This window comes from Maylandia zebra, linkage group LG8 (genome assembly GCF_041146795.1).
Source record: "Maylandia zebra isolate NMK-2024a linkage group LG8, Mzebra_GT3a, whole genome shotgun sequence".
NCBI classification, from domain to species: Eukaryota; Metazoa; Chordata; class Actinopteri; order Cichliformes; family Cichlidae; genus Maylandia; species Maylandia zebra.
Genome location: NC_135174.1, coordinates 25,641,584 through 25,666,377, shown reverse-complemented (window position 1 = coordinate 25,666,377; position 24,794 = coordinate 25,641,584). Strand labels below are relative to the sequence as shown.

At 41.2% G+C, this 24,794-nt stretch overlaps 1 protein-coding gene across 1 annotated transcript in view; it reads left to right on the top strand.

Annotated features, from left to right (window-relative positions):
- The window catches only part of thrab (thyroid hormone receptor alpha b), a 154,921-nt gene that overhangs the window by 101,896 nt on the left and 28,231 nt on the right, over window positions 1–24,794 (top strand). The window contains exon 4 of the mRNA XM_004556777.6: window positions 14,291–14,669. Coding sequence (XP_004556834.3) covers window positions 14,614–14,669 — 56 coding nt within the window. The 5' untranslated portion in view covers window positions 14,291–14,613. The remainder of the gene's footprint in view (window positions 1–14,290; window positions 14,670–24,794) is intronic.

Genomic DNA, 24,794 nt, shown 5'->3' with positions numbered 1-24,794 from the left:
CTGGTAGAGTGACGTTTGGCGTGAGAGTGCACGCGCACAGAGGAAACTCTTCTCCAGCATTTCAGTCTTAAAGTTAAACCAGCATTATGCACCTGGTCCCTGCACTGGTGACCACTACGGAAAAAGTTATTTTATTTTTAAATAGCTAAATAGTGGTCCTCCTAGGACCTGGCGTCCACATATGTGGACATTTTGGGTTGTCTAGACCAATATACTAAATTTTGCTCTACAAGGGCCTGATATCCACTTACGAGGACATTAATACTGCCACTGTTTTATCAAAATTTAAAACGAATATCCTCATATGTGGCTCTCATTTTTCTTAGATCGGGTAAAAAAAAAATCTGGTGATTCTTTGTTTTTACATTGACCGGGTCCCAGTCAGCCCAAATATCAAAGAGAAATTAAAAATGCATGCCGTGGAAGAGTTCGGGTCTTTGGAGGTTAAAGTTTCTTGGTTGCAATGATGCTAGATGTTTCCTAGGGTTTACTTTGAAGCACCGAACTGGACCTCTCAGCTATATTTGAGTTTGAGTTAAGTTTTTTAATATAACTGTCTTACAAATTATGTCTTGCTGTGAGGTGTGGCCCATCCAAGAAGCCTGTGCTGGTGATTGAAGTAGTAGTAATTGCTTTATATATTTCTTAATGCTAAATAACGGCTTTCTGTATCTGTGCAGTGGACCCATACATTTGATGGATGCACCTTTTGTTGTTACCTTAACACTCCACCTTCTTGTCCAAGTATGCTCAGTACACCAAAACGAACAAACAAAAGCGACATAGAAGTAAAATTGCTGAAATCAAGGCTTAAAAAGCAGGATTGCACTAACCAATGGGTGATGTCATGGTCCATCATTTATTTACAGATTATAAAAGAGATAAGGGAGTGTGGGTGGTTGTCAACCACCCATTGTTGCTAATACCCGTTAATTCTTTAACTTTGTTACGGTCCTTGCAGGGTATCCTTCTGAAGTTGCCTGCGTGGGCGTGTCCTCTCTTGCCTTAGGTGCCACCTCTTTCTTTCGTACAGCTGACTCCCATCAGCAATTTAAAGTATTTAAGGGCAGAGAAAGGTGAGCTCGGGTGCCAGGATGCCATGTGAGTGGGTGCAGCTAGTGAGCTGCACTCCTGCTTGGCAGAGAGGAGTGTGTTTGGTTACTAACCACTAACCCTGACTTACTTTTCAGTTTACTGACCGACGCTTGAGTTTTGTTTTGTTTCTTTAAATGGTGATAGCGGCTTGTCTGTCCGTCTCTTTTAGCTGAGTTATTAATAGAAACTTTAATAAAACTCTTTAATTTAACCATTTTGCCTCTCTGTCTCCTTTTTCCGACCCGGACACTTTTTGTTACCTTCCCTAATCGCCTGGACCCTTTTAGGGGAACACAACAAACTTCCAAAAGGAGCTATCCTTCATCCATCTGTCGTGTCCTATTAGCTGTGAGGAAATGAACAAGTGTCAGGAAGTGGAAGTATACTATACAGCCTCCAGTTTCACAGAATGTACTTTTTTAATAAGCTGGAGAAACGGCTGAATGTGTGTTTGTAAGAATGGGTTAGAAAGAGGCTTAGCTTAGCTGCATTGAAAGCGGTGAGCTGCAGGTCGCTGTCTAAAACCTCAGTTGCAAACTTTTGTCGGGAGCTCTGCTGCACTCAGTGGCCCACCTTAAAAAAGAACAAGAAACAACAGCCATTGGTGCAAAAGAGAAAACTCGAAGAGCAAAGAAAGAGAAGCTAGCTGGATTTGTTTTCCAAACTCAGTCACATTCTTGGCAGCACCTGAACTTGTCCTTGCCAAAGGAGGGTGGGAAGAGGAGGGACATGAGGAGAGAGGAGAAAGTGGAAGTAAGAGCAAGAAAGGGCAAATTGTTCTCCGCCTAGTGCATTAAAAGTTAATATGTCAAAAGTACCTGGAGATGTACAGCACTGTGCACTAAAAGTACAGCAAGGGTGCTTTTAAAAATAAGGCACTGGATTGTCTACACGGGGTTTTTCAGTTATTTGGCTGGCTTTGCTCCGTTCTGTGGATTTAGACAGTCTCTTTGTTTAATTGCGGACTGATTCCATGATGGTGAGATTGGGGCTCTATGAAAGCCTCAGCATCAGATTGCCACAGTCAACTCACCTTCCTCCATGCAAACTACAAGTAACCACAGCAGAGCAACCAAAGCAATTAGAAGGAGGCTGCCAGCAACCACTACACACTTGCCTTGGGGGTCTCTGACCAGTCTGTAGGCCTGGCCCGGGTTTTAATCCAGCTTTGCCCTTTTGTTTTGTTTTTTTACAAGCCTGTTCTGTGTGCATTTATTTTTACTTTTGTCTTTAAAAAGTACCACTGCAATAAAGCTGCCTTTAAAGCGTTTAAAACATAGATTTAACTGTGATGGGAAACAGTAAAGAAAACCATGTTAATAAACTTGCCAGGATCAACATATTCAAATGTAATATTATTGTTTCTTTGGACTCTGAGAACTTATTATAAGCAATTATTTACCTGTCTCAAAGGCTAATTGATTCATCTGTTGAATGATAGAATTAAATGACACGTTTATTGGCAATAAAAAAAAACAGCTTCATAGCCGCAACCTTTATTGATTATTTTTAACGTTAACTGACGCACAAATCAAGATCAGAACAGACGGCATAGCAGAAAGACACAAAGGAAGGACACAAAACGTCTGTTGTTTTTACTTGAGCCTCGTTAAGATTTATGGGCTGTCTGCTTTAATGGGACAATAAAATGTTAAGAATAGGAGACTTTGTACTGTTGGGAGCGACGAAGGGGAGGCTGGCAGCATCATTAGCGACTTGGCCGTGCCCTGCTAGTATTCAAATGTCTCATGTAAATTTATGTCTTCCATTGGTCTTCAGTTTCGGTGCCAGGCGCCAGCGTGATCTGCTGTGGTGTGCCGCTGGGCTTCCCTTTAAACAGCTACTGCTGACATGCCGCTGAGCAAGGCAGCTGACCTTTAACTGTCCATGGTTTGTTTGAACACTGTAATTGGGCGGCTACTGAGGTCGAATGTGTGCTCAGACTCCTTAATCTGGGTAAACAAAGGTTTTAAAGTATTTCCAGCATGCCTGTCTGTATGTGAACTGGCTCTGCTGACTTCTCTCTGCTCGCTTGCCTGTTTCAGCAAGACCAAGCAGCATCCTCGTGGGCTGAAAAAATGAATCCGATGTTAAAGTGCAGTTCTTCTTATGTCCACTTGAAGCTGGCTCCATAATGCGAGTCAGTTCACACAGGCTCTCATATTAGTGTGTCCAACACTAAATTTCTCCTTCACAACAACCATGCAACTTTTTCATTAGAAGTCTCCTCTGTAAGAAATCCTTGTTAGGGGCCACGATAGGTGACAGGTGGATGCAAATACAGGAGCCATCTGGCTTCACCTCACATAATTAGAGAGTCTGAAATGAACAGCTAGTGCATGCTTGTGGTGTGCTCCCTGCCTTTTGACGCATTTGTGAGGTAATGAGCTGACAAAATATTATGGCCTGCTGTGCGTTTAATTGCATTAAAACCCCACCCAAGAAGTCTGTTCTTGAGTTTGGGGAAGTTCTGGTGTTTTATTCATCGTTTATTTATCACTAATTACCACAACTTAGTGTGTGTGTCTGTTATGAATGTATCCATGCAGTTTGTGGATGAACCTTACTCACCAAGTTCTGTTAGTTAGTCCCTTCATCTAAATATGGTCAGTTTTGACTACAACAACACCAAAGGTAGTATTAATTAGGATCAATAAGGGCTTCAAAATGTTTAAGTCTGTGAGTTCACAGTAGTTATGTCCTCTTTTTTGTTTGGAGTCGTTTTTTTTATGCCTTTTTTGGTAACATGTCTTCTTGATGATTGAATAGCAAAATAAACAGCGGTTCTGCTTTCCTGTGAGTGCTGTTCTACCAGCTTTATCGTCGCCACGATCGTCAGTGAGAGTGGCATGTTCAAAGTATATGGTAAGGACAGATGGTGAAGAGGCGACGAAAAAAATTGCAAGGGCATAAAATTAAGAAAAAAGAAGAGATGACAGAGATAGTTAATGCAAGGATTAAGAGAAATAGCAGTGGTGGTTGGGGGGCAATATGCAAAACTTGCAGTATGCATACTTAAAGACAAGTGCATGCAAACTGAATGAGAATGCACTGCAGTTATACAAGAGGAGAAACTCTTTTCAGGGTTTTTTGGAAAACTGGGGGATTTAGCATGTGTTGTGTATCAAAGCGTTTGATATACAAGCAGTGAGACGAGGGCTCTTTTGGAAATGAAACCCTGTTGTTACGAACCAAGCAAAGAACATGTGTCACATTTTAAAAAAATCCAGTGTTTGTTTGCTTGACATCTGAATTAAGGATACATGAGGCAAACCAAGCGCACCTAATTACACCCGAACGCTCGCTGTCAAAGTACGTCAGAGTTCGAACTGTTTGTAACGAGAGATTCCTACATGCTGTTTTTCTTTAAGAGTTTCCTGCGGCGCCTGTCGCAAGCTGCTGACTGAGTTGTTATTGCTTCCACCAACGTAAATAAATGGATGTATGCACTTTCTGAGTAGTTTCTGTATTTGTCCTTTACCTGACGAGCATGAAACCTTGAATCCCCATCTGTGTATACACGTGGATGTTGAACATTAACATTTTTTGTGTATGCAGACATCTGTGATTGTATATACTCGCAACCACAAGGTCACGCTTAGAAGAATGGCCGCAACAGACATAATTTTGTTGCTTCGCCGTGATCTATTAGCGCATATTGATAATTCCCTGGCAGTAATTGGCCTGGAGAGAGACCAAGCATGAAATATGATGTCTTTGCCTTTGACTACTTTTAACCCTGAGGTACTAACAGCTCCCTCCTCCTCCCCTTTTCTACCACCGTTTGCTCTATGATCGGACTGCATCAACAACTTTGCCCTGCCCCTTCTCCATTACTTAACCACTAATTGCCCCGGCAACCCTTGGGATTCGGGAGCACTGACCCCAACGTCTGCTGTCATGGTGTGAATTTTAATAAGGGCTCTCTTCAGGAGCTCAAGAGGCTAGGCATGCATGCACCATCATCCTCCACTGCATTAACACTGGCATTTACATTATAACTGCTGCAACTACAGGGAAAGACATGTTTATGCTTTGTTTTTAATGTGTGCTTATTTCACCTCAACTAATTTCATATTTTAAATGAAAAGACATGCGTATAAACTTTTGTACATGAATATCTGTACTAGTAGGGCCTTTAGCAAGCACCATGTAGGCTTGACTGCAATCCTTATGATTTAATTAGCTCTAAATCAAAATGCTCGGGCAACACATAAGGGTGCATATTTTCTCCTAATTAGACACTGGACATTTTGACATTTAAATAGACACGTAATTGGGGTGGGGGCATATTTTTAGACTTGCTCCGAAGCGTCATTAGGGTTGTCAATCTTAGCCTTGAACTGGTTTTTAGAGGTTACAAACTGCATGCAGAACCATCGAGAACGTGTAACCAAACAGATTTACTGCAGGTTCTAGATTTGCTGAGATAGAACAGTAATGAGGGTGTGTACAAAATTGCTTGCAAAGTTCCTGATGCATTCCTGAGTCATGTGCACAGGTAAATTTACTTCTAACTGACATGCATGTGTGTGTTAGTGGATCTGACCCATAAACTGAGGTGTGCTGCTTCATAGTGACGATTGGTCAAGATTTACAGGCTTCACTTTGTAATCTACTAGGTTAAGGGTCAATTTTCAGCATGCAAACGTGTGAAAAACACATGATAAGACAGTGAAGGTGCTCTGGTGGTTTTGTCTCTATTGCAGATGTGCAGTTGTGGTAAACAAAGAAAGAGAAGTTTCCTTTAATTATGTGAAATAATGAGGGTGTAAACATTGATATAAAAGGGCATCAATTTCATGGATATTTGCTCAATGCGTCCATTAAATGAACAGTTTTCAATGTCATATTCTGCTAATGAATGAATGGATTAATAATAGGCCAACGGTTTAATTCAAAGATTTGTTTTCTGCAACAATCCAGACTTCATGATCTTTAGCGCAGACGTGCTCGACTGCAGTTTGTCCTCTTTCGTGTACAAACAAAGTCGCATAAATCCTGCGTTTGCGCGCGAAACATTTTTACGAAGTGTTTGTAAATGAGGCCTGTCATCGCCTTTTCGCCTGGGATACCACAAACAACGCAGTCGCTTCATCAACAAACATTCATCAGACCACTCGAGCTGGTTTTACGATCGCATCGGTCATGCGAGGGCTTAAAAATATTGTTCGTTGACAGTATAACGGAAGACCTTGAGTGACACGAGACGTGCATGTCAGATGTGGCAAATCAGTTTCTCATTGATGGTTTAGAAGCTGGAAGTTTGCAATTAGACATAGATGCAGCAACATCTGCATGTCAAAGCTGCACGACAGCTTATTCTCACATGAACTGACTGCCAGCTGATGTAGAGATAAAAAAGAAATGTCCTTTTATTTTATTTCAACCACTTATTTTCTTTTGATTTTCCCCAAATCGATACATATTAACAATATCCACATTCTCCATTGTCATCCACCTTCATTTCCTCTGTTTTTCAAGAGCAGAGGTACCTTGATTTTTCTTTAATTTTCTCGTTTTTCTTTCTTTTTTCTGGCCTGAAACGGCATAGAAAGAGTCATGTTTAATTAATTCTGCTTCTCCAGGCATCAACATGCATTCGCTAGTTATTCTTTTGATGCATTTTAAAGCATGCAATTAAAGGTGAACCCTGTTTGAGGGGAAAACGCCAGCGTTTGCAGGTCCAATTAAAATTTTGAGGCCGTACTGGAAAGTGTGCTAGTCAAGGTAGATGAAGCTGAGATGTGTGAGTTTTAAAGAGTGTGGGTGGCTGTGCGTGCTTCCTAGAATTCCTTGAACCTAAATTTTGGAAGTCTTTTTCACATAAAATGTCATCGCATCAATATTTGATGAATGCACAGTCATCAGGATCTTTATGAATGTGTCATCTTGTCCATCAGAAAACAGGATCTAAAGAATGTTATGAGTGTTGTAAATCACTTGGAGCAAATGTAGCTGCATGCTCTGCATGCATGCATGCAAAATTAATGTCGAAATCTTTGAAAACTAAACTTTGGGATACTGGTTTGTCAATAAACTTCTGCTGCGTTACTTTATACCGTACTTGTGACAAAGTTTTTCCTTTTATACTGTGACTGCTGCTGCTGCAGGCTCTTCTTCCAGAAATCTCATAAATGCATTAAAATAGGACTTAATCAAACTTATTCAAACCTCAAAGATCCTCCGTAAGATGCTCACTGATTGTTAAAAAAACTGTTGCAAAGTTGTGGAGAATATGGGGACCATAATGAAGCGGTAATGCTATCTTATGATAACACTGGCATCATGGTACAACGATTCAACAATACTGGACACATTGACAAGACAATCTATGACACATCATGATGTCTGTTTAACTAAAGGTAACTGGATTCTGGTTTCTGTGTCAGTGTGCCTATCATTATCATTGTTTAAAGGTGTTGGTTGAAATTGTTTGCTTTATGATTAGGGCACCGATTTCCCCGTGAGATTCTTCCTCATCACTGCAAGTCGATGTAATTGACACCACAAGGAGTCATGAATGAATGAATCTGGGGCACATTCAGTGTGAAAACAGTATGCAACAGTTTGCTACAGTTTTAAGGTTGAATAACTCACTGAAAAGGTGTGCATCAGTAGGCAGTGAGCATTAGTTTTCTCCTTTTTTTTGTTCTGTTTTTGGGTGTGAAAATCATGCCTATGTATACGTTAGAGAGCATTTACTATGTTTTGGCAGGCTAAATGGATGGACACTGGTGAAGTTCAAAATGTTGTATGAGGTGTTTTGATGCGTTTCAATAGCTGCAGTGACCGCTATAGGGGGACTTTATGATATAAAGTGGATTAGTGTGTAATGGACAACCAATGAATGTTAGAGGTGATTCTCTTCCCTATACTCTGTCTCTTGGCTGACCTTTACTGTTAAATAAAGACAAGAATGCTCAAATTTGGCACAGTTTTCATTCACTTTCAGTACACCAGGGGGATTAGCCTGGAGAAGGCTCCACGAGAGACGTTGGTGGCCTATTTTCAAATCAAGGAGTAAGGTTATTGTGGGGTTTTTTGTATGTACAGTAGTGGTAGTAGTAGCTTGGTTTCAACGAAACTTAATTCTTTCATGAAAATTCTTTCTTTTCACATTTTATAAGTGGTCAGAAACTTGTAAATAACTCATGAAAGAATAAAGTTACGTTGAAACCACACCATTGTTTTTCTTGTGACATTACCAATAAGTTTGATGTGTCGCATGACCCTCTTCCTATTGAAAAAACAAAAGCTGTATCCAAGATGGCCGACTTCTAAATGGCCACCATGGTCACCACCCATCTTGAGGAGTTTGCCCCCTCACATACGTATACTAATGTGCCACAAACAGGACTTTAATATCACCAACCATTCCCATGTTATTACGGTGTATCCATATAAATGGCCCACCCTGTATGTTCATGTTCAAAATACCCGAATGAGAGCTTTGACAAGCTCTACCTCGTCCTGTTATTTGTCTTCGAGCTCACATATAAGTAGGTTTGTTTTGTCTTCATTCCAGCTTTCATCAGCTTTACTTCCACTCTCCATGTACTGTATATATTATCCCCAACTTTTTTTCTTGGCTCTTAGTCTTTCACTTTGCCCCCTTTCATCTTCCCTGTTTCATGCTGTCTTTCCATAGCTCAAGTATGCAATGTACACATTACTGGCCCTAGACCACTTAAAATATATTTTCATGCCCTGACCTTGGATATAGGGAATATTTATACAAGCATAACTTCCTGAATTGGATCAAGGACGAATGAGAGCAAACAAGGACACAGTTAAGATGAAACAGGTGAACGTTATAGCTTGTGGACAGGGGGAGATAAGTTTTATTGCAAAGTCTAATGCGATGTCACTTTTTGACAAAGACTTATAGAACATTTCTACAGTCACACATACACACACACACACACATATATATATATATATATATATATATATATATATATATATATATATATATATATATATATATATATATGGGGATGTTCTAAGTGTGGAAGGGTAGCAGATACAGCCTCACAAGTACTTAACAAGCTTGAGGCTCAATCCTATCTGTGATCATGATACCGTGTGCCACTTTGTGTTGCATAAACTCACAGGTAGTGAGTTTATAGAAGAGAGAAGTTGTGGAAGAGTTTGTCAAACATGGTGCCGAGTTTGGACGATCTGTTTAATGACTCAACAGTCTTTGTAGTAACATGAATTAAAGTTAATGCCTGTTATAAATCAATACAAAGGTTAGGGAGCTCTCTGGGTGGAATTCAGAATTTACTGTATGTCCTTTTAAAGGTTGAAAGCTTTAAAGAAGCCTGGTCAATAGCAGAGATCAGTAAACAGCCCGTGTTTTTTGATTTAACACTAAAGGAGTGTTTTTAGAGTAACTGTTTTTAAACGGTGTGAAAACAGAAAAAATTCACCACCATCAAAGTTTTTGGAAGCCCATTTTTGGTAGGACCATAAATGGTATGAAAAATAGACTTAGACTTTGAATCTGAAAAGTGAAGCCAATGTGGAAGTGTGTTAAACCTGCAGTCTTTTTAATGGCCAACAGGGGACAAGTGCTGCAAAAAGTCATGTAGCCAGTATTTGCAACCAGTGACTGCACTCGACTACTACTGATCCACGCTGCACAGGACCCAGCTAGTGAGCCCACTGAGGCCCAGGCTTGTGTAGCTCTTTGGGGCTGAGCTCGGTTGGGCCTAGCCCCATGGGCTCATGCCTTGTTGCAAAAGTTGCTGGAAGTAGCCAAGGAGAGGAGACTCTACCCCTGTGATCTGGACTCTGGAGAAAATTGATGGAAACACTTGAACATTAAAAAACTGACAGTCTTTAGTTTTAGGACTAAAAACTGGAAGAAACTCCAGCAGTGAAGTCCAGGCCTCCAGTGCGGGAAATCTTACAATTTAGAACAAATTAGAAAAAAACATGCACTAGCACTTCCCTATAACTCGCTGTTGGCAAACACAATACAGTGAGGAAATGTAGAGAAAAAATGAAGAGGATGTAAAAAGGTTCACAACGAAGTAAAAGTCGACAAAGAGCAGTGCCTCTGCAATTAGCGATGCTAAAGCAAGCAGAAGAAAAGCTCGGATGGCACATAGTTCCAGGGCAACCACCCCAGTGGGTACTTACCCTCTTATAGTTGCCAAAGCTTTTTAGTCCAAAAGAAGCTGTTGTAACTCCTAACCAGAGGCTTGAAGCACTATTTCTACAAATATACCCCGAAACTAAACCTGCAGCATCATTATAATTTACAGTTCCCTAGAGCCTCGCTGTTTATAGATACAGTGAAGAAAATGGAAAGGAATAGGGTCCAGTTCTAAAAAGACTTGTCTTGCTCTAATAGCATATGGTACTTGGATGTAATTTCAGTTCCTAATCAGACAATACTCTGCTTTCAGATTTTGAGCTCATTGTTCCAGTGTGATAAACGACTTATTGTTTGTGTTACAGACACATACTGAGGTTAATGCCACTTGTAGTGGTGATCTGTTGATGTTGATAGAGAGTAGAGCTATGATAAAGCACACTCCATTTATATTTGATATGCAGTTTATATCACTCCTGTCCTATATCAATATCACGCCACAGTTTGCCCTGTTGGTTTCAGCCTTGTAGACTACTCCGCTCAGTGTGTGTGCGTGTGTTTTATCTTTAAGTGTCTTTAAGTGCCTACTTCATGCCTAATGTTTAGTCTTTGTGGGGTTCTTGATTAAGGTTGTTTTGTTTAACAGATGTTTATTAAAATTTTTAGCTGATGATTGTACAATGTTTGCAATGTTAATAAAACCAGTTTTATTATTCTCACATACAACTCTGCATTCAGAAATTTATCGGTGGTTGGTAAGGGCCCAATAATGCAAAGTCCAGCAGCAATCCATTTGAATCACAATCAGAATACTTTATTGATCCCTGGGGGAAATTATTTTTCGTTACATATATATAGGTGAGCACGGTGCCACGGTGGTTAGCACTGTTGCCGCACAGCAAGAAGGTCCTGAGTTCAATTCCAACATCAGGCCGGGGTCTTTCTGTGTGGAGTTTGCATGTTCTCCCCGTGTTTGCGTGGGTTCCCTCCGGGTACTCTGGCTTCCTCCCACCGTCCAAAGACATGCAACTTGTGGGGATAGGTTAATTGGAAAATCCAAATTGCCATTAGGTGTGAATGTGCGAGTGAATGTGAGTGCGAATGGTTGTCTGTCCCTGTGTGTTGGCCCTGCGACAGACTGGCGACCTGTCCAGGGTGTACCCCGCCTCTCGCCCTATGACAGCTGGGATAGGCTCCAGTACCCCCCGCGACCCTGAAAAGGATAAGCGGAAGCGAATGGATGGATGGATGGGTGGATGGGCATCAACACACATACTGCACATTTGTCAGCTGCACATCCATGATGTGAATCTCCTGTGTCTCCATTGGACAACAACCATGGCACATCCAAAGTCACCTAAATCACCTTTTTTCCCTGAATTCTGATGCTCTGTTTGCTGCCATGTGTCTGGCTTATTAGATATTTGCATTAACAAACAGATTAAATGGATAGTGAGTAGATGCACCGTATATAGTGTTGTGGAAGTTTTCCATTAAATAAAGCCTGCAGACGAGCGGTGAGCGGTAGCTAACATTCTTTAATCACAAAGAAAGAACAGAAAAACCTGAGCTTGGTGGAGAGCCTGCATGACCGCGGGGCAGACGGCCAGCAGAGTCTCCCGAGCCTAACATGGCTCTCAGTTAAATACCTTCTTCAGGAACAAAAGGCAGTACACAGCTGTTTCACACCTTAAGGTTCACACTCCCTTGCTACCTCAGAGAAGAGTCCGTCAGAGAAGATACAAAAGATTCTTCCTGTGAAGTTGTCTGCTTCCCCCAACTTCCTTACTAGACCCCCACCATTTGTCTTACTGTATGAGTGTGAGACATGTTAAAATCCACTGGCACCAAGGCATCATACAATAAAATAATGTTATTAATACATAATTAAAAGAAATTCCTATACAATCAGCAGACAGATGGAGCAGTGGGCCTGCATATATACACCTCTGCAAACATAAGGAAAGAGGAGATGGAGGAGATATTTACTTACCTATGTCGAAAATTGCATCTTTATATATTAGAAGAACATAGAAGTCATTTAACTTTATTTGCATGCACTGATAAATGATGTAGCCTACCTTCATTAGTGGTCATGCTTTTACAGATGAACATTGGTCTTTAAATTATTTTTAAGTGGAGGAAAATGGATTGATATGCAAAATGATTTAAAGAAATCTTGGTGCACCACCACACATTTGGATTTTATCTTGCACTCTTACTGTTTTCAGCAACCATCGGTCTGATATTATCAGATTCAGGGTTTCACAATCAGTCACCTTCTGCTAATATGGCCACAAAATAACTGATAAAAGCCTCATTTTCCTGTTTAGAAAGGTTGTTTTTAAAACAGTATTGCACACAGCATATTCTCTATGTTAGTAATACTAATTTGGTCTCATTTGTGGCCATTCTTGTGCTCTGTGTGTGCTCTGTTGTTAGAAAGCTATCGAATGAAGGGTTGGCAAAGGAAAGAAAGAAGCCTTCCTTTAACAACAGAGGGAGGAGGGCAGGGGTTAAAGGATCAAGATCCTCTTAGTACTTACACAAACACACATACCCTTTCACGGATTCAGCTGCTAATCTTAAAACTACTTAACCCTTTGCAAGAGGTGACGTTCTCTAAGCAGTTTTCCAGGAACTAGTAATGGCACCAGTAACAGCTGAACGTGACAGAGTTTCTGACCTTCAGACCAACTTATCCAGCTTTAACTTTGTGTGTGAATGGGAAAAAAATCTATTTGCTTCTGCATGCATGAGTAAAAGCCTCTATTTCTTATGTCCAAGGGTCATGTAATGGTAGATGGAGTATGAGTCTCAGTGGATTTGACAGCTTAACTCAGTGGTCACAACATGTGGTGAAGTACTTGTTTGGTTGTAGTATGGCCACATCCTTGGTGAAACAAATTCAGAAGACTTTTTTTGATCGTTCGTGGCACAAAACCTCAAACCTGGCTATTTTTTAGCTTTTTCTTGCCTGTAGACTCGGTCTGGTGTCACGTTCTCACTTTATCAGTTGTCTGCATTCATGCAGATCATACATTCAGATGGGTAGTTAAATAATGCCCACTGGGAGGGAGCGCCAAGATAACAACGTGCACCAAAATGCCTTATGTGTGGGATAATTGTAGCTAAACTATGAAGTAGTCTGGGTTCAGTTCCAAGCTCCTACAATTTGCATGTCCTAGGGCAAAGGCGCTTACCCAACTGCTCTTTGTGGTTAGGCCACTGCCTTGTATGACTTTCTATGACTTGCTGCCATTGCTGTTTGTGTGTTTTTTTTTGTTTTTTTTTTTTGTTTTTTTTTTTGTACGTGACTGACAGGCAAATTGTAAAGCACGTTGGGTAGAAGTGTTGTATAAATGCTTTCTGTTTCAAAGCAACATGTCAGGTCTCGGATCAAGTTTGTGTCTCATGTTTTGAGATGGGTTGGGTTTTACAGATTTGAGGTCTGATTTCTGTGTCTACCTTGGTTCCTAGTGATTCAAATCTTGGGATCATTCTCTCCGACACATTTTTATAGAGCATTGTAGTGAAAAAAGTAACCTTGACTCTGTGACTGCAGCTTCTCTGATATGAACACTTCCAGATTTCTCCAGCCTGCTGTCACAGGAAACTCACTGTCAGTTTGGACTCTTAGGACTAAAATGAGTGTTGTGGTGTTGTGTGGAATGTCTTGTTGTCTTTGAAAAGGTTGTCTCGAGAACAACCAGGTCTTCAGTGGCTGTCTTTGTAGCAACTTTATTCTGTTGCTGTCCACCGAAACTACAACTACTTTAACTACCTTCATTCAGAGTTAAGCCATAATTCCTCCATAATTAGTGACGTGGTTGCTGCGTTCTCTAAGTGCGTTCTATCTAACATTCACACACATTCATCAGAGAGCAACTTGGGGTTATTATCTTGCCCAAGGACAGTCTAAACTTCAATCTATGCCTGATATTTCAATGTGGTTTCTATTTTTCCAGTGTATTAATCATTAAGTGATCATTATTGTCCTGATAGATGGGAGCTTTAGTCGTGCACATATTCCCATTGTTTCATATCTGGAGACTTTTTAATCTGAGTGTGACCTTTGTTCTCTTCCAGCCTGGATCCCAGTCCTGCCACTGCGTTCCTGAGACTGTCATCCACCTCCAGCCCTGGCCTCAAGGCCAGCTGATATACCCGAGGAACCTACATCATCTTTCATATTTTCCAGCATCACCCTGAGCAACAACACACCGGGTGCACTCCTTTTGGAGAAACGCCCAAAACCCACCTTCCGAGGACACCAGGGACCGGCCCCTAGGGACTGGCCCCTGTTATGTTTTGTTGACCGACTCGTCCCAACCGGCGAATGACAAGTGTGCATCCGAGGGTGGGGCTTGCCTCAGTCTCTCATGATTGGCTGCTGGATGGAATTAAGGTGAATGGAACACATGCCCAAGGAGCAGGACTCTAACCCATCAGAGGGAGAAGAGAAACAGTGAGTTTGAATTATGTATTTATTGTTTAACGTTAACACAGTTTAATGCCTCAGAAGCAAATTTTGAAATTTTGAAATGGCATCGTTGTTTCATAATGGCTGTTAAAAGTAAGCAGTAGTCGTACCAGTTCCTTTATAGCCATCCCATCTCCTTCTCTACCTTTAGCTTTCCTACTGTAGGTTGTATCTTTACTGAAGCAGCCATGATTTTTTTCTTAGTGCTGTAGAAAAGAGGTTTTCTGATAAGGCAGTATTCATTTTTCAAGATAAGCAAAGCATCGTCGTGTTCTCTTTTTTCCTCCGTACCACTCGCCCCTCTCTCCCTCTTGCCCTTTCCCTCTTGTCTGAATTGTTTCTGAGAAACTAGACCTTCAGCTGCTCCTGACCCTGACGTCCGCGCCCTCGCTCAGCTTCTTCAGACTGAGTCAGTCTAGCCTAAATGCAAACAAACATGGCGCTTTTTAAGCCCCTTCTCATTAATGAAAACATAATATTAGTGGAATGGACTGTTTTCTCATACTGCTAGAGGAAGGGGCCCCTCTGTATGGAAGAGGCCTCTGGGTAAAGGAAATAGTTATCGCTGTATATCAGGCTGCTTTGGGTTTGAAACAAGTCTTTAATTAGAAAGCACCACGATTTCCTTTCATTTGAACTGTGAAATGTCGAAGGTAAAGACACGTCGCCTTCACAGTTATTTGAAGGTGTAATGACAGGTTGGTTTTGTGGTTTCACAAAATAAGTGTTGAAAGCTTCATGAAAGCTTCTGTTTAATCACATCAGGTCTTTATTTTATAGTATTTGTTGTTGCCCATAAGTTCTTAAATGAGCAATTTTAACACAACAGAAATCTGTTTCACCCTTAAATCAAGTATACGTGTTTCTCCTCTGGCATGAATCTAGTGGAAACTAGCTGGTGGTCAGAATCTTAAGAAGTACACTATAGCAACACCTCTTTCCACAAATCATGACCTAGATATGTGTATGCAGTTTCATGTCGGAACTGTCTGACTACATCCGCCAATTAAAGCGTGCAGCCAGCTAATTACAGCTCAGCTGAGTGGGTTCCCATTAGTGTTTACATCCTGCCACGCGGTCACGAGCATGAGGTCACGGGTAGCTCGTTTTGCACAGCGATACAGTTGATGGGGGTAGTTCGGTAGAAAGGAAGTAGGTCCTACATAAACCTGCTCACAGTCCTGTTGTATTTGAACAGATGGATTAATAGCACTTTCAGCTTTTGGTTGCTCCCTTTTGGGCTCACCACAGTAGATCATCTACCTTCAACGAGTATCTTCTTCTGTCACACCACTTCTCTGCATGTCCTACATTTGATTTTCAGGGTGAACTCTAACTTATTACAATAAAAAATGTATATATTTTGGATAAAACTGTCACAAAAACATGAAATGTTTGGATTAAATCATGCCGAAAAAGACCCTTCCTTACAGGTTTGTCGTCTTGTTGTCTTAAATGAGTAGTTGTATTTACACCATGTGGTATATACCATTTACAGGCTGAGCAGTCAGAGGATAAAGCGAGCATTTGAAGGCAGTACTGGACACCGGCATTAACATGCAGTGTTTGAATTTAACACCGGAACGTTTTCAGTCTTTCGTCTCCGCAGTCAAATTTATGTAAAATGTAAGGTCATGTTTTAGTTACCGTGTGGAGGGACTGACTGCCTGTTCCGCACCGTCAGAGGCCGACGGATTCCTAAGATAACACGGACACCTGTCAGGAGATTAACAGCTCTGCTGCCGGGGGAAACAGAAAGTCGGTGTGGCAGAAGACATCTTGCTTCATTTCACATGTGCGGGTGTAATAACTGAGTGTATCTCTGTTTACACGTGTACCTGCTGGCTGCAGTACTCTGCACGTTAAAAGGACGATGAATTAAGCTCCCGAGGCTACAGACTGGAGTGGTTTCTGCTTAGAGTGGATATCACTAGTGCGCTCAGCATGACAGTGGATTTTATTAAATTTCTACCCCTCCCTTCTGCGTGTTGTCAACCAGTTGTTGTGATCTGATCCGGTCCTTTAAAGTGGTGTTTTGGATACCAGAAGGCAGACGGAGAATACGCCCTCCTCCTAAAGATTGATTGATACATCGTCAGCCTTGTTCAGCTGATTTTTGTTTTCTTTTTTTTTTCTATAAATAAATCCATACAAATATACATTCTATGCACTAAATTTCATTCTCGGCACTCGCTTTTGATGCTGTTTTGCTTCGTGCTCCTATTAACATATTAAGATGCACAAATTGCTGCACATGTCGGATTCTTCCTTGCATCACTCCTCTGAACATGTCACCATAGCTGACGCAAGACTGCTTGCACTGTGTTGCATTAACAGTGGTAAAGGCTTACACCATACAAGTGTTGTGTAGTCTCTTGTATCCAGGAAACTTTGTTCACGAGGCGCGAGGCCTGTTTTTATCCTTTGCACTTATGTGAGATCCTCCCATCCATCATGCACGAGAGACGATCACAGCTCAGCTGGTGGTGCTTGTCTGCATGTGGAATCGTTGGCTTTCTCTGTGTACAATAAGTATTAAGTGCTCCTCTCAACTGTAAATAACATAAGATGGCTCGCAGTAATTGTGTCGTGCTGTTGGATTTGTGTCAGGGAACGCACTTAAGCCTCAAACAGACCTGCTGTTCTTAATTTCTACACGTAGAGACAAATGGAGGACGCCTGTCCTGCAAAGGAAAACAATGACATTGACACACATGGAGAATATGTGCTCTTTCTCCAAATCATATGCCGTATGTAAACCTAGAGATGAACTTAACGACTGTCAGGCCGATTATGAATGCAGTTTGGAGGTGCTGGCTGATGAGGACCAGTCCCACCAGATCAGTTCCAGTTGGGCTCAGCTGGTGTTTACATTCAGCAGATAACGCCGTGCAGTGTGTGCGGCGTGTAAAGATTCTAGTCTGAATTCTTCGGAACAGTCACTGCCAGACGTTCTCATTCAGATATTTTTTTAAACCTTGTTTAAAATTTGTAACTGACAGCCGCGATTTATGGCGTCACTGTTGCTTGGAAGATGCAAAACAAACACGAGAAGAGGAATGGCGGGCGAAAAAGTTTGTGACATAGAAGTATCCCTGCAGAGCGTCCCCTCCTTGGATGGTCTCGCACATTTTGATGACGCTATATACAAGCCGCACAGTGTTATGGTAAAAATAAAACCAGCTGTGATTGTTTGGCTCTCTGCGCTGCACAATTTCTTTGTTTGTTTGTTTCGTTTTTGCACACTACGTTTTATTCCAATTGTCACTTATTTGAAAAAGTGGGACGATCCTCATCGAAGCACGTGATTTTTATTTCCAGTTATGTCTGCTCTCTTGCATCTGAACGTAGTACATAAAATGTCCAGTCATGGGACATTTAACTGAAAGATGAAGGTGAAAAACTGGGGATAGGAGCAAGAGTGAAAGGGAAGGTTTACAAGATGAGACCTGCTATGATGTATGGTTTGGAGACAGTGGCACTGACAAAAAGATGGTGGAGCTGAAGATGAAATGATTATCAGTGAGTCTGAAAGAGACAGTTCAGGCAGAGCAGTTTGGAGACAAAGTTAGCGAGACAAGGCTGACATGTTGAGAGGAGAGAGAGTGGATATACTGGACCAAGGATGTTGATGATGGAGCTGCCAGGCAGGAGGAAAACAGGGAGCAGAATGATATTATCAGCCATTAAGTGCAGTGCATAGTGGACTGCTTTAAGGGATTTCATGGTTATGCATTGATTGCAAAGCTTTGCAGACAGTCGTCTACATGTTGTAGCTGTTTCCTGTCGCCCCCACCCTCAAACCGGGAACGGCTGCCCCTCCCCGCGGCTGCTCCTGCTGGGAAGGAAAATGGTTTGATTGTTGGGGTTTTCTCCAGAACACTGCAGGGTCTTTATCATATAGTATAAAGCGCCTTGAGGTGATTGTTGGTGTTATTTAGATAAATAAACCTGAAGTGAATTTTTACGCCATCTGTGTCACTCAATCTGCATATTTTGATCTTCAAGCATGTTTTGTGCTTCTTTTTCTTTATGCACTCAAAAAAAAAATTTGCCCAAATTTCTGACTTGAATGTAAAATTTTCCCTGTAATTTTGTTACATAAGTAAAATTGTTACATTTGATTGAATCTGGTGAAGTACAATGTACTTGAATGAGCCTTTGATTGAAGGTGAAGAACGAGTGAAGGTTTGTTTCCTCACTGCCAAAGTCTCTGTGTTGGTCAGATTTTCCCACAACAGTGTCTTTGGTGGAACTGAGCACATAAACAACATTCAGCTTTTCCTTCCCCCTATACATGAGGATGTCCTGCTGTGCCCACGTTAAAAGCATTGTTATTCGCTCTCTTCCTATGGATTTTACGACTATTACTTCCTGTTCCCTTGTTTGTGGATGCAGAGTGTAGTGGTTTACACATTTGCCTAACCAAGCAAAAGATCCCCAGTTTGATCCCATGAGGAGATACAGATCCTTGTGGGGGTTGTGTCAGGAAGAGCATCCAGTGTAAAAATCTGCCAAATGTTTTTGACACTGTAGGCGACCTGTGGTGAATAGGGGATTAGCTGAAATAGCTTTAAACGTCCCCTTCCTTTGTTCGTTGGGGACTTAAAAATGTATTTTGATCATCCTCGTTTGTTTGAGATCAGTGTGACCTGCAGTCTACCATCTTTTAAAGCTCTTAAACCAGAGTTTATTTCACAATTACCCCTAATGTGAGAGGCGGGTACCCATTAAGGCCAGGTGGGTGGGTGTCAATCTGTGAGTCAGTCGGCGTAAACCTCAGACTAATTGACTGAAACACTGTCAGGTTTTATTTCTGCATTTGTGAAAGAAAAGTCCCCCTGCAGGATCTCAGTGATACTTTAAAGAGCTGTGAACATTTCACGGCAGAACTGCATTTGTGTTGTTCGATTTGGGTTATAAATTTGAGTTATTATATCATGATCACAGAAATAACAGCAAATACATGCTGCAGATCTCTTTGGTGTGGTTACGTGTAAAACAAGTGCTTCATACTGGCAAAAGCACTGGGATTTCTCTCTCATGATCATGTAAAACCACCACGCCCAGTATGAAACTGTGAAAACTTTCAGTGAGAATTGGTTTGATTCATGCAATATCAGTCTATATTCGCTTTGTCGTGTGCATTAGTCTGGACTGAGAATTGTGTGAATAAATAGACTTCAGCGCTACTATGTTTGCATGACAGATTAATTTTATTCATCCTGTCAAATTTGCTAAACGAACTTGCAGCTTTAGTGAAATCTTTCTTTTAAAAAAAAAAATTCACTTCACAGTATCAACATAAATAAGTCTGAACCTCTATATTTATAACAGAGTGTATATGTGCACACCAGACACATCTGGATATGGAAAAAAAATCCAGTTAAATGTAGTCGAATACCTACTAAGTGTTTCCCTTTGGTTTTAGTTCAGAACATTTCAAGCTGTTTATATTTGAGCTTTTAACTACATGTTTATTATTGGTTATGTCTGGGTTACTGTAGAGTTATGGATTTAATCAGAGGGAGTTGTCTTGCTTTCACTCTGTGGCATACTACATCCCCTTCTTCCTCAGCCTGTAATTTAGAGAGTGGCGGGAACAAAGTGTCCATTAGCTCTGGATGTATAGGACGGGGCAGACGCAGCTGTTGGCCCGCAGCATGTAAGCACAACAATAGGCGACTGTGGCCCTCTAAACATAGGACAGGGGCCTCTTTCAGTGTTTGTTATGGATATAATTCTCCAGGCTATTTTGAGCATCTTTGTGTTGTTCTGTCTAAGATGCACGAGCTTCAGAGCAGACAGTTTCCGTTCACCTAGATTAAAAAAGGCAACAAACTCTAGCCAATCACAGGCAGAGTATCGGCAGAATGTAGATAAGTGTGAAAAAGGAAGAGTGAGCGTGGTTAGGAGGGTAAAAATATTACAAATATGTATTGATTACATAAAGAAAAACTTTAACTGAGGTTACAACATACAAAAGTTATGAAAAGCTGTGTGTGTGTAATGCCACGGCTGTGGCTCAGGAGGTGGCGCAGGTCATCTCCTAATTGGAATGTCAGCGGTTCGATCCATCTCTCCTAGATACTAGATACCATCCTTGGGTTGTCCCTGATGCATCCGTCACTGTGAATTTTAGGTTTAAAAAAAGCTTGTGTGAGCGAATGAGGCTTGTAGTAGGAAAGCGCTTTGAGTGCTCTGTTAGTAGGACCGATTATCTACAGAGCGCCTGCAGAGCTCTATAAATAAATATTTGCTGGCCTTTAGCAGCATAACACAAGGTTGATTCAGGGTCACCTGATCCAGTTCAAACTGTAAGCTTTATCAAAGAGCAAAGTTTAAATGTAGAGAGGTTTTCACGTCTTTGTCCTGCAGCCAAACTGGGAGCTGGTTCCACGGGAGAGGAGACTGATGGCTCATTGTGACATGTTGCATCATTAACATGGTCTAGAGTGCCAGATGTGCATTAATCCGCAGCCAAATATAGTCAACAACAAATGCTCTCACCAGCTGTTTTAGCTCCTTTTATAAATGCTATTTTTAAAAATGTATATGTCTCTAATGAGGGGAGGATTTAAGGCCTGAATGTCATTAACAGCTAGAGTATTCAGAGATTGTCTGTCTTTTTACGGGGGGAAATATATATTTACCCTTAATGATCTACACTGTAGTTCCCTGTGACTGGTGTTGGCTGCTTTTTATGTAGTGTATCTATATCTTTATTATTAAGTCCTCCAGTGTCAGTTACCTGACAGACCAGTAATACCTGTGTCGCGCTCACTGTCAGAGTCACAAGTGGAGAAGCTGACTGTATAAGAGGAGCCTGGGTGGTACCAAGTTCCATGGATAGGAATAAAAGGGAGGGAGCGGCAGAGAGTATCCATGTGGGTCAGCAGGCTAAACATAGCACGAGTGGACGAGATATCAGTGTGAAGGAGAGTGGGAAAAACAGACAGTGTCCATGCATGAGGGCCGTGCACATCTTTAGCTGCGGCTTTAACTAGAACTGTACCTCAGCCATGCATATTTTACATTCCCACTGCTACATCAGGTCAGCACTATGTGTTTTGTTTGTGTCATCCTTTTGGCTCAAACTCTTGTTTCTTCTCTTGTGTATTTGTTTTTGGACCGCGCGGCCACATTCGGCACACACGTCGAGCCGCAAGGAATTCATCTGCTGCTCTTGAACGCCAGTTTAGGTTTTATACTGTTTACTGCGGAGAATGTAGAGTATGTGCATTGAGTTTTCCGAGAGGCACAGTCTACAGGACTCGCACATTTAGAACTGTGTTGCAATCTGTATCTCTTTTTTTTTTTTTTTTTTTTTATTTAAATGACATCAGAAACAGCAGTATGCGACATTACGTGATGGCAGAGCTTCAGTTCATCCTTTGTCATTTTTTTTTTTTTTTTTTTTTTTTTTTTTTTAATAAATAGGACAGGGGGAATGAATGAGAGAGAGAGGGGGGGAGAGAAAGAAAGAAAACCAAAGGGGAGAAGAGACGGTGAGAAGGGGGGGGAAGAGAGACAAAAAAAAAAAAAAAAAAAAAACTCCTGGGTCACCTGTATGGAGAAAAAAAAAACAAACAAACAAACAAACAAACAGAGGAGGCAGCAAACAACAAAGAGCAACATAATAATAGAGAAAACAAAGCACCATCACAATAAACTAGCTAGTCATAGATATCAGTATTTACTAAGTAATAAACGATATTGTGCAGCACGCAAGATAGACAGCGCACAGTGTGCTTTGAGGCAGCAGCCAGGAAAGCTTTAGTCCGCGTCTGTGAATACCCATGTGTGCATACCTGTGTGGATCAGCATGCTTGCATTCCAAAGGTTTCTCCATGTAATGATCTGCTAGGGAGTGTGGGGGGGCCACAGCCCCGTCCTCCAGGGTGTGAAGCGGGTATGGAGGAGATCAAAACTCCAGACATCCAGAGGCCCCCAGAACACAAGAGACCATGGAAGACCAACAGAGGGGCAGCCGCGCCACTGTCCCAGTAAGAGCTGAGGAGAGTCCCGCGTAATTGCTCCTTTGCCAACTTGGCACACTGCACACCAGCCAGTAACATCAGGATTTCAATGTGTAGCAGGAATTTAAGGCAAAAATAATATATGTCAAGGATTAGATGAGACAGCGGAATAATGTCACAGATCATACATTAGAGGTAGATAGGGATCAAGACAGAATAAGAGCAAAAGAGGAGACCTGTGCAATCTGTATCTCGCCGCGGAGCAAGACCTGGGAATTGAACTTACTTTGGTATGCTCGTATAGCACACGCTGTCCTGCCTCAACCTGCAGAGACTCAGATTCCATCAACATATATTCAGTTTAAACCCATGAACAGAAGGTCTTCTATGTGCTAAGTGACCAACGTCTTCCTCAACTGTGCAATACAATTATTTATATATATATATATATATATATATATATATATATATATATATATATATATATTATATATAAAAACAAATGTACTTTTCTGTTTGTTTGTAGCAACAAAACATCATAACAGATGAAGATGCAACATGCCACTGTGAATCTAAACAGCCGTAAAAGCTTTCAGACTAAACCACTTTTTAAAATACAGTCATTTTATGCCATTATGTTATGTATTATACAGCTATTTTATTTTTCAGGGTCACTCGTCACAATGTCTGTCTTTTTTTAATGAGAGCTCTTTGAACAAAGAACACCTCTGAGGTTACTGCATAGACTGTATATAAAAGGCGGAGATAGGCAATGTAATATGACTCATTAGCTTCTGGATTCCCATATTAAAGCCTTGATTTTAGGCATTGCCATCTGGTAATAAGTTCTAAGTTGTGGTACCACAATGTGGATGTGACATCATGACTACATTTGAAGTTAGGGTGGGTTATAGCCTATTTTATCATGGCTTTAGCTGATGCTAATAGCATGCTTTTTACTGTGGCTATAAACCTCTCTTGCATATTTGTAGAAACTCACTCTGTTGGTTACGTAATTCTTATTTTGATTTAATACAAAGTTTGTTTCTCTGCACTTGCGGCTGCTGTTGATCCTCATCTTCTCGCTGTTTTTCAAGTGGTCCACGTTAGCTAGCTAAGGCTAGCTGGCTGCTCTGGTCACAAAGGCCTAGAGACCAGTTAGCAACCACCGGTTGCTAGGGAAAAGTATTTCCTTTTTTCCTGTCACTAGTTAAAATTGGTCAGAAAGAGCTGTTGTTTCTGTGTTTTTGTTATTATTTTGTTATAATTTTCAGTGAATCACTAGTCATTACTCTGCCATTTGTTGCATCATTCATCAGAGCTCACGTTGCCGAGCTTGTGTTGCGGCACCTTAGGGTTTGTGCAAACTCTCTGTACAGAAATGCAGAGGTATAGGATAGTGTTTAGTGTAGTATAGAAGTATAGTCCTTGTAGGAGTGACAGAGACCTGATTAATGAGTATCTGATGTCATCCCGTTTGCTGATGTTCCCATCTGCACCAACATGCTGCTGCACTGGAAGACTGAGCTGTCACATAGCTGACAGTCTGATGGTTGTCGCCTCCAGCAGCTCCGTGGAGTGATGTTGGAGCCAGTTGGCAGAGGGAGAGATATTTACCTTTGAGTGGCATTGAGTGAAAACCCCATCGCATCTTTCTGCTGCTGTGACAGCTTTAATTCTTTTTTTTTCGCATCCTACTGGCACTTTAACTGACATGTTTGCCCACAAAGTGAATGAAAAACAACAGCCGTGTTCAAAGGCTCTCGGATTTCTTTAGGTATTACTTTGTAAAATATGCATATTGCATCAATTTGTTGTTGTATGTAGAAGTGTTGCTTCACAGGTGAGCAGCATAACTGCTAGAAATGGAGACGGTTGTCAGTGCCAGTAACATTATACCGTGCTTTTGACCACTGAAATCCACTAAAGAAGATACCCAACAGTCATGATAAATCAAGCCTTAATTCAACAGGCTGTTCAAGAGCCCAGTATAATACACATTTGTATTCTGAAAAGTGCAAAAGGGAACCATAGCTGAGAACAAGACACTGCTATAATTAAAACCAGTTTAAAATATGAAGGGTAGTTTGAGCCGGCATTCATGCACAATTATAGCAACTCGTGAGCCTGA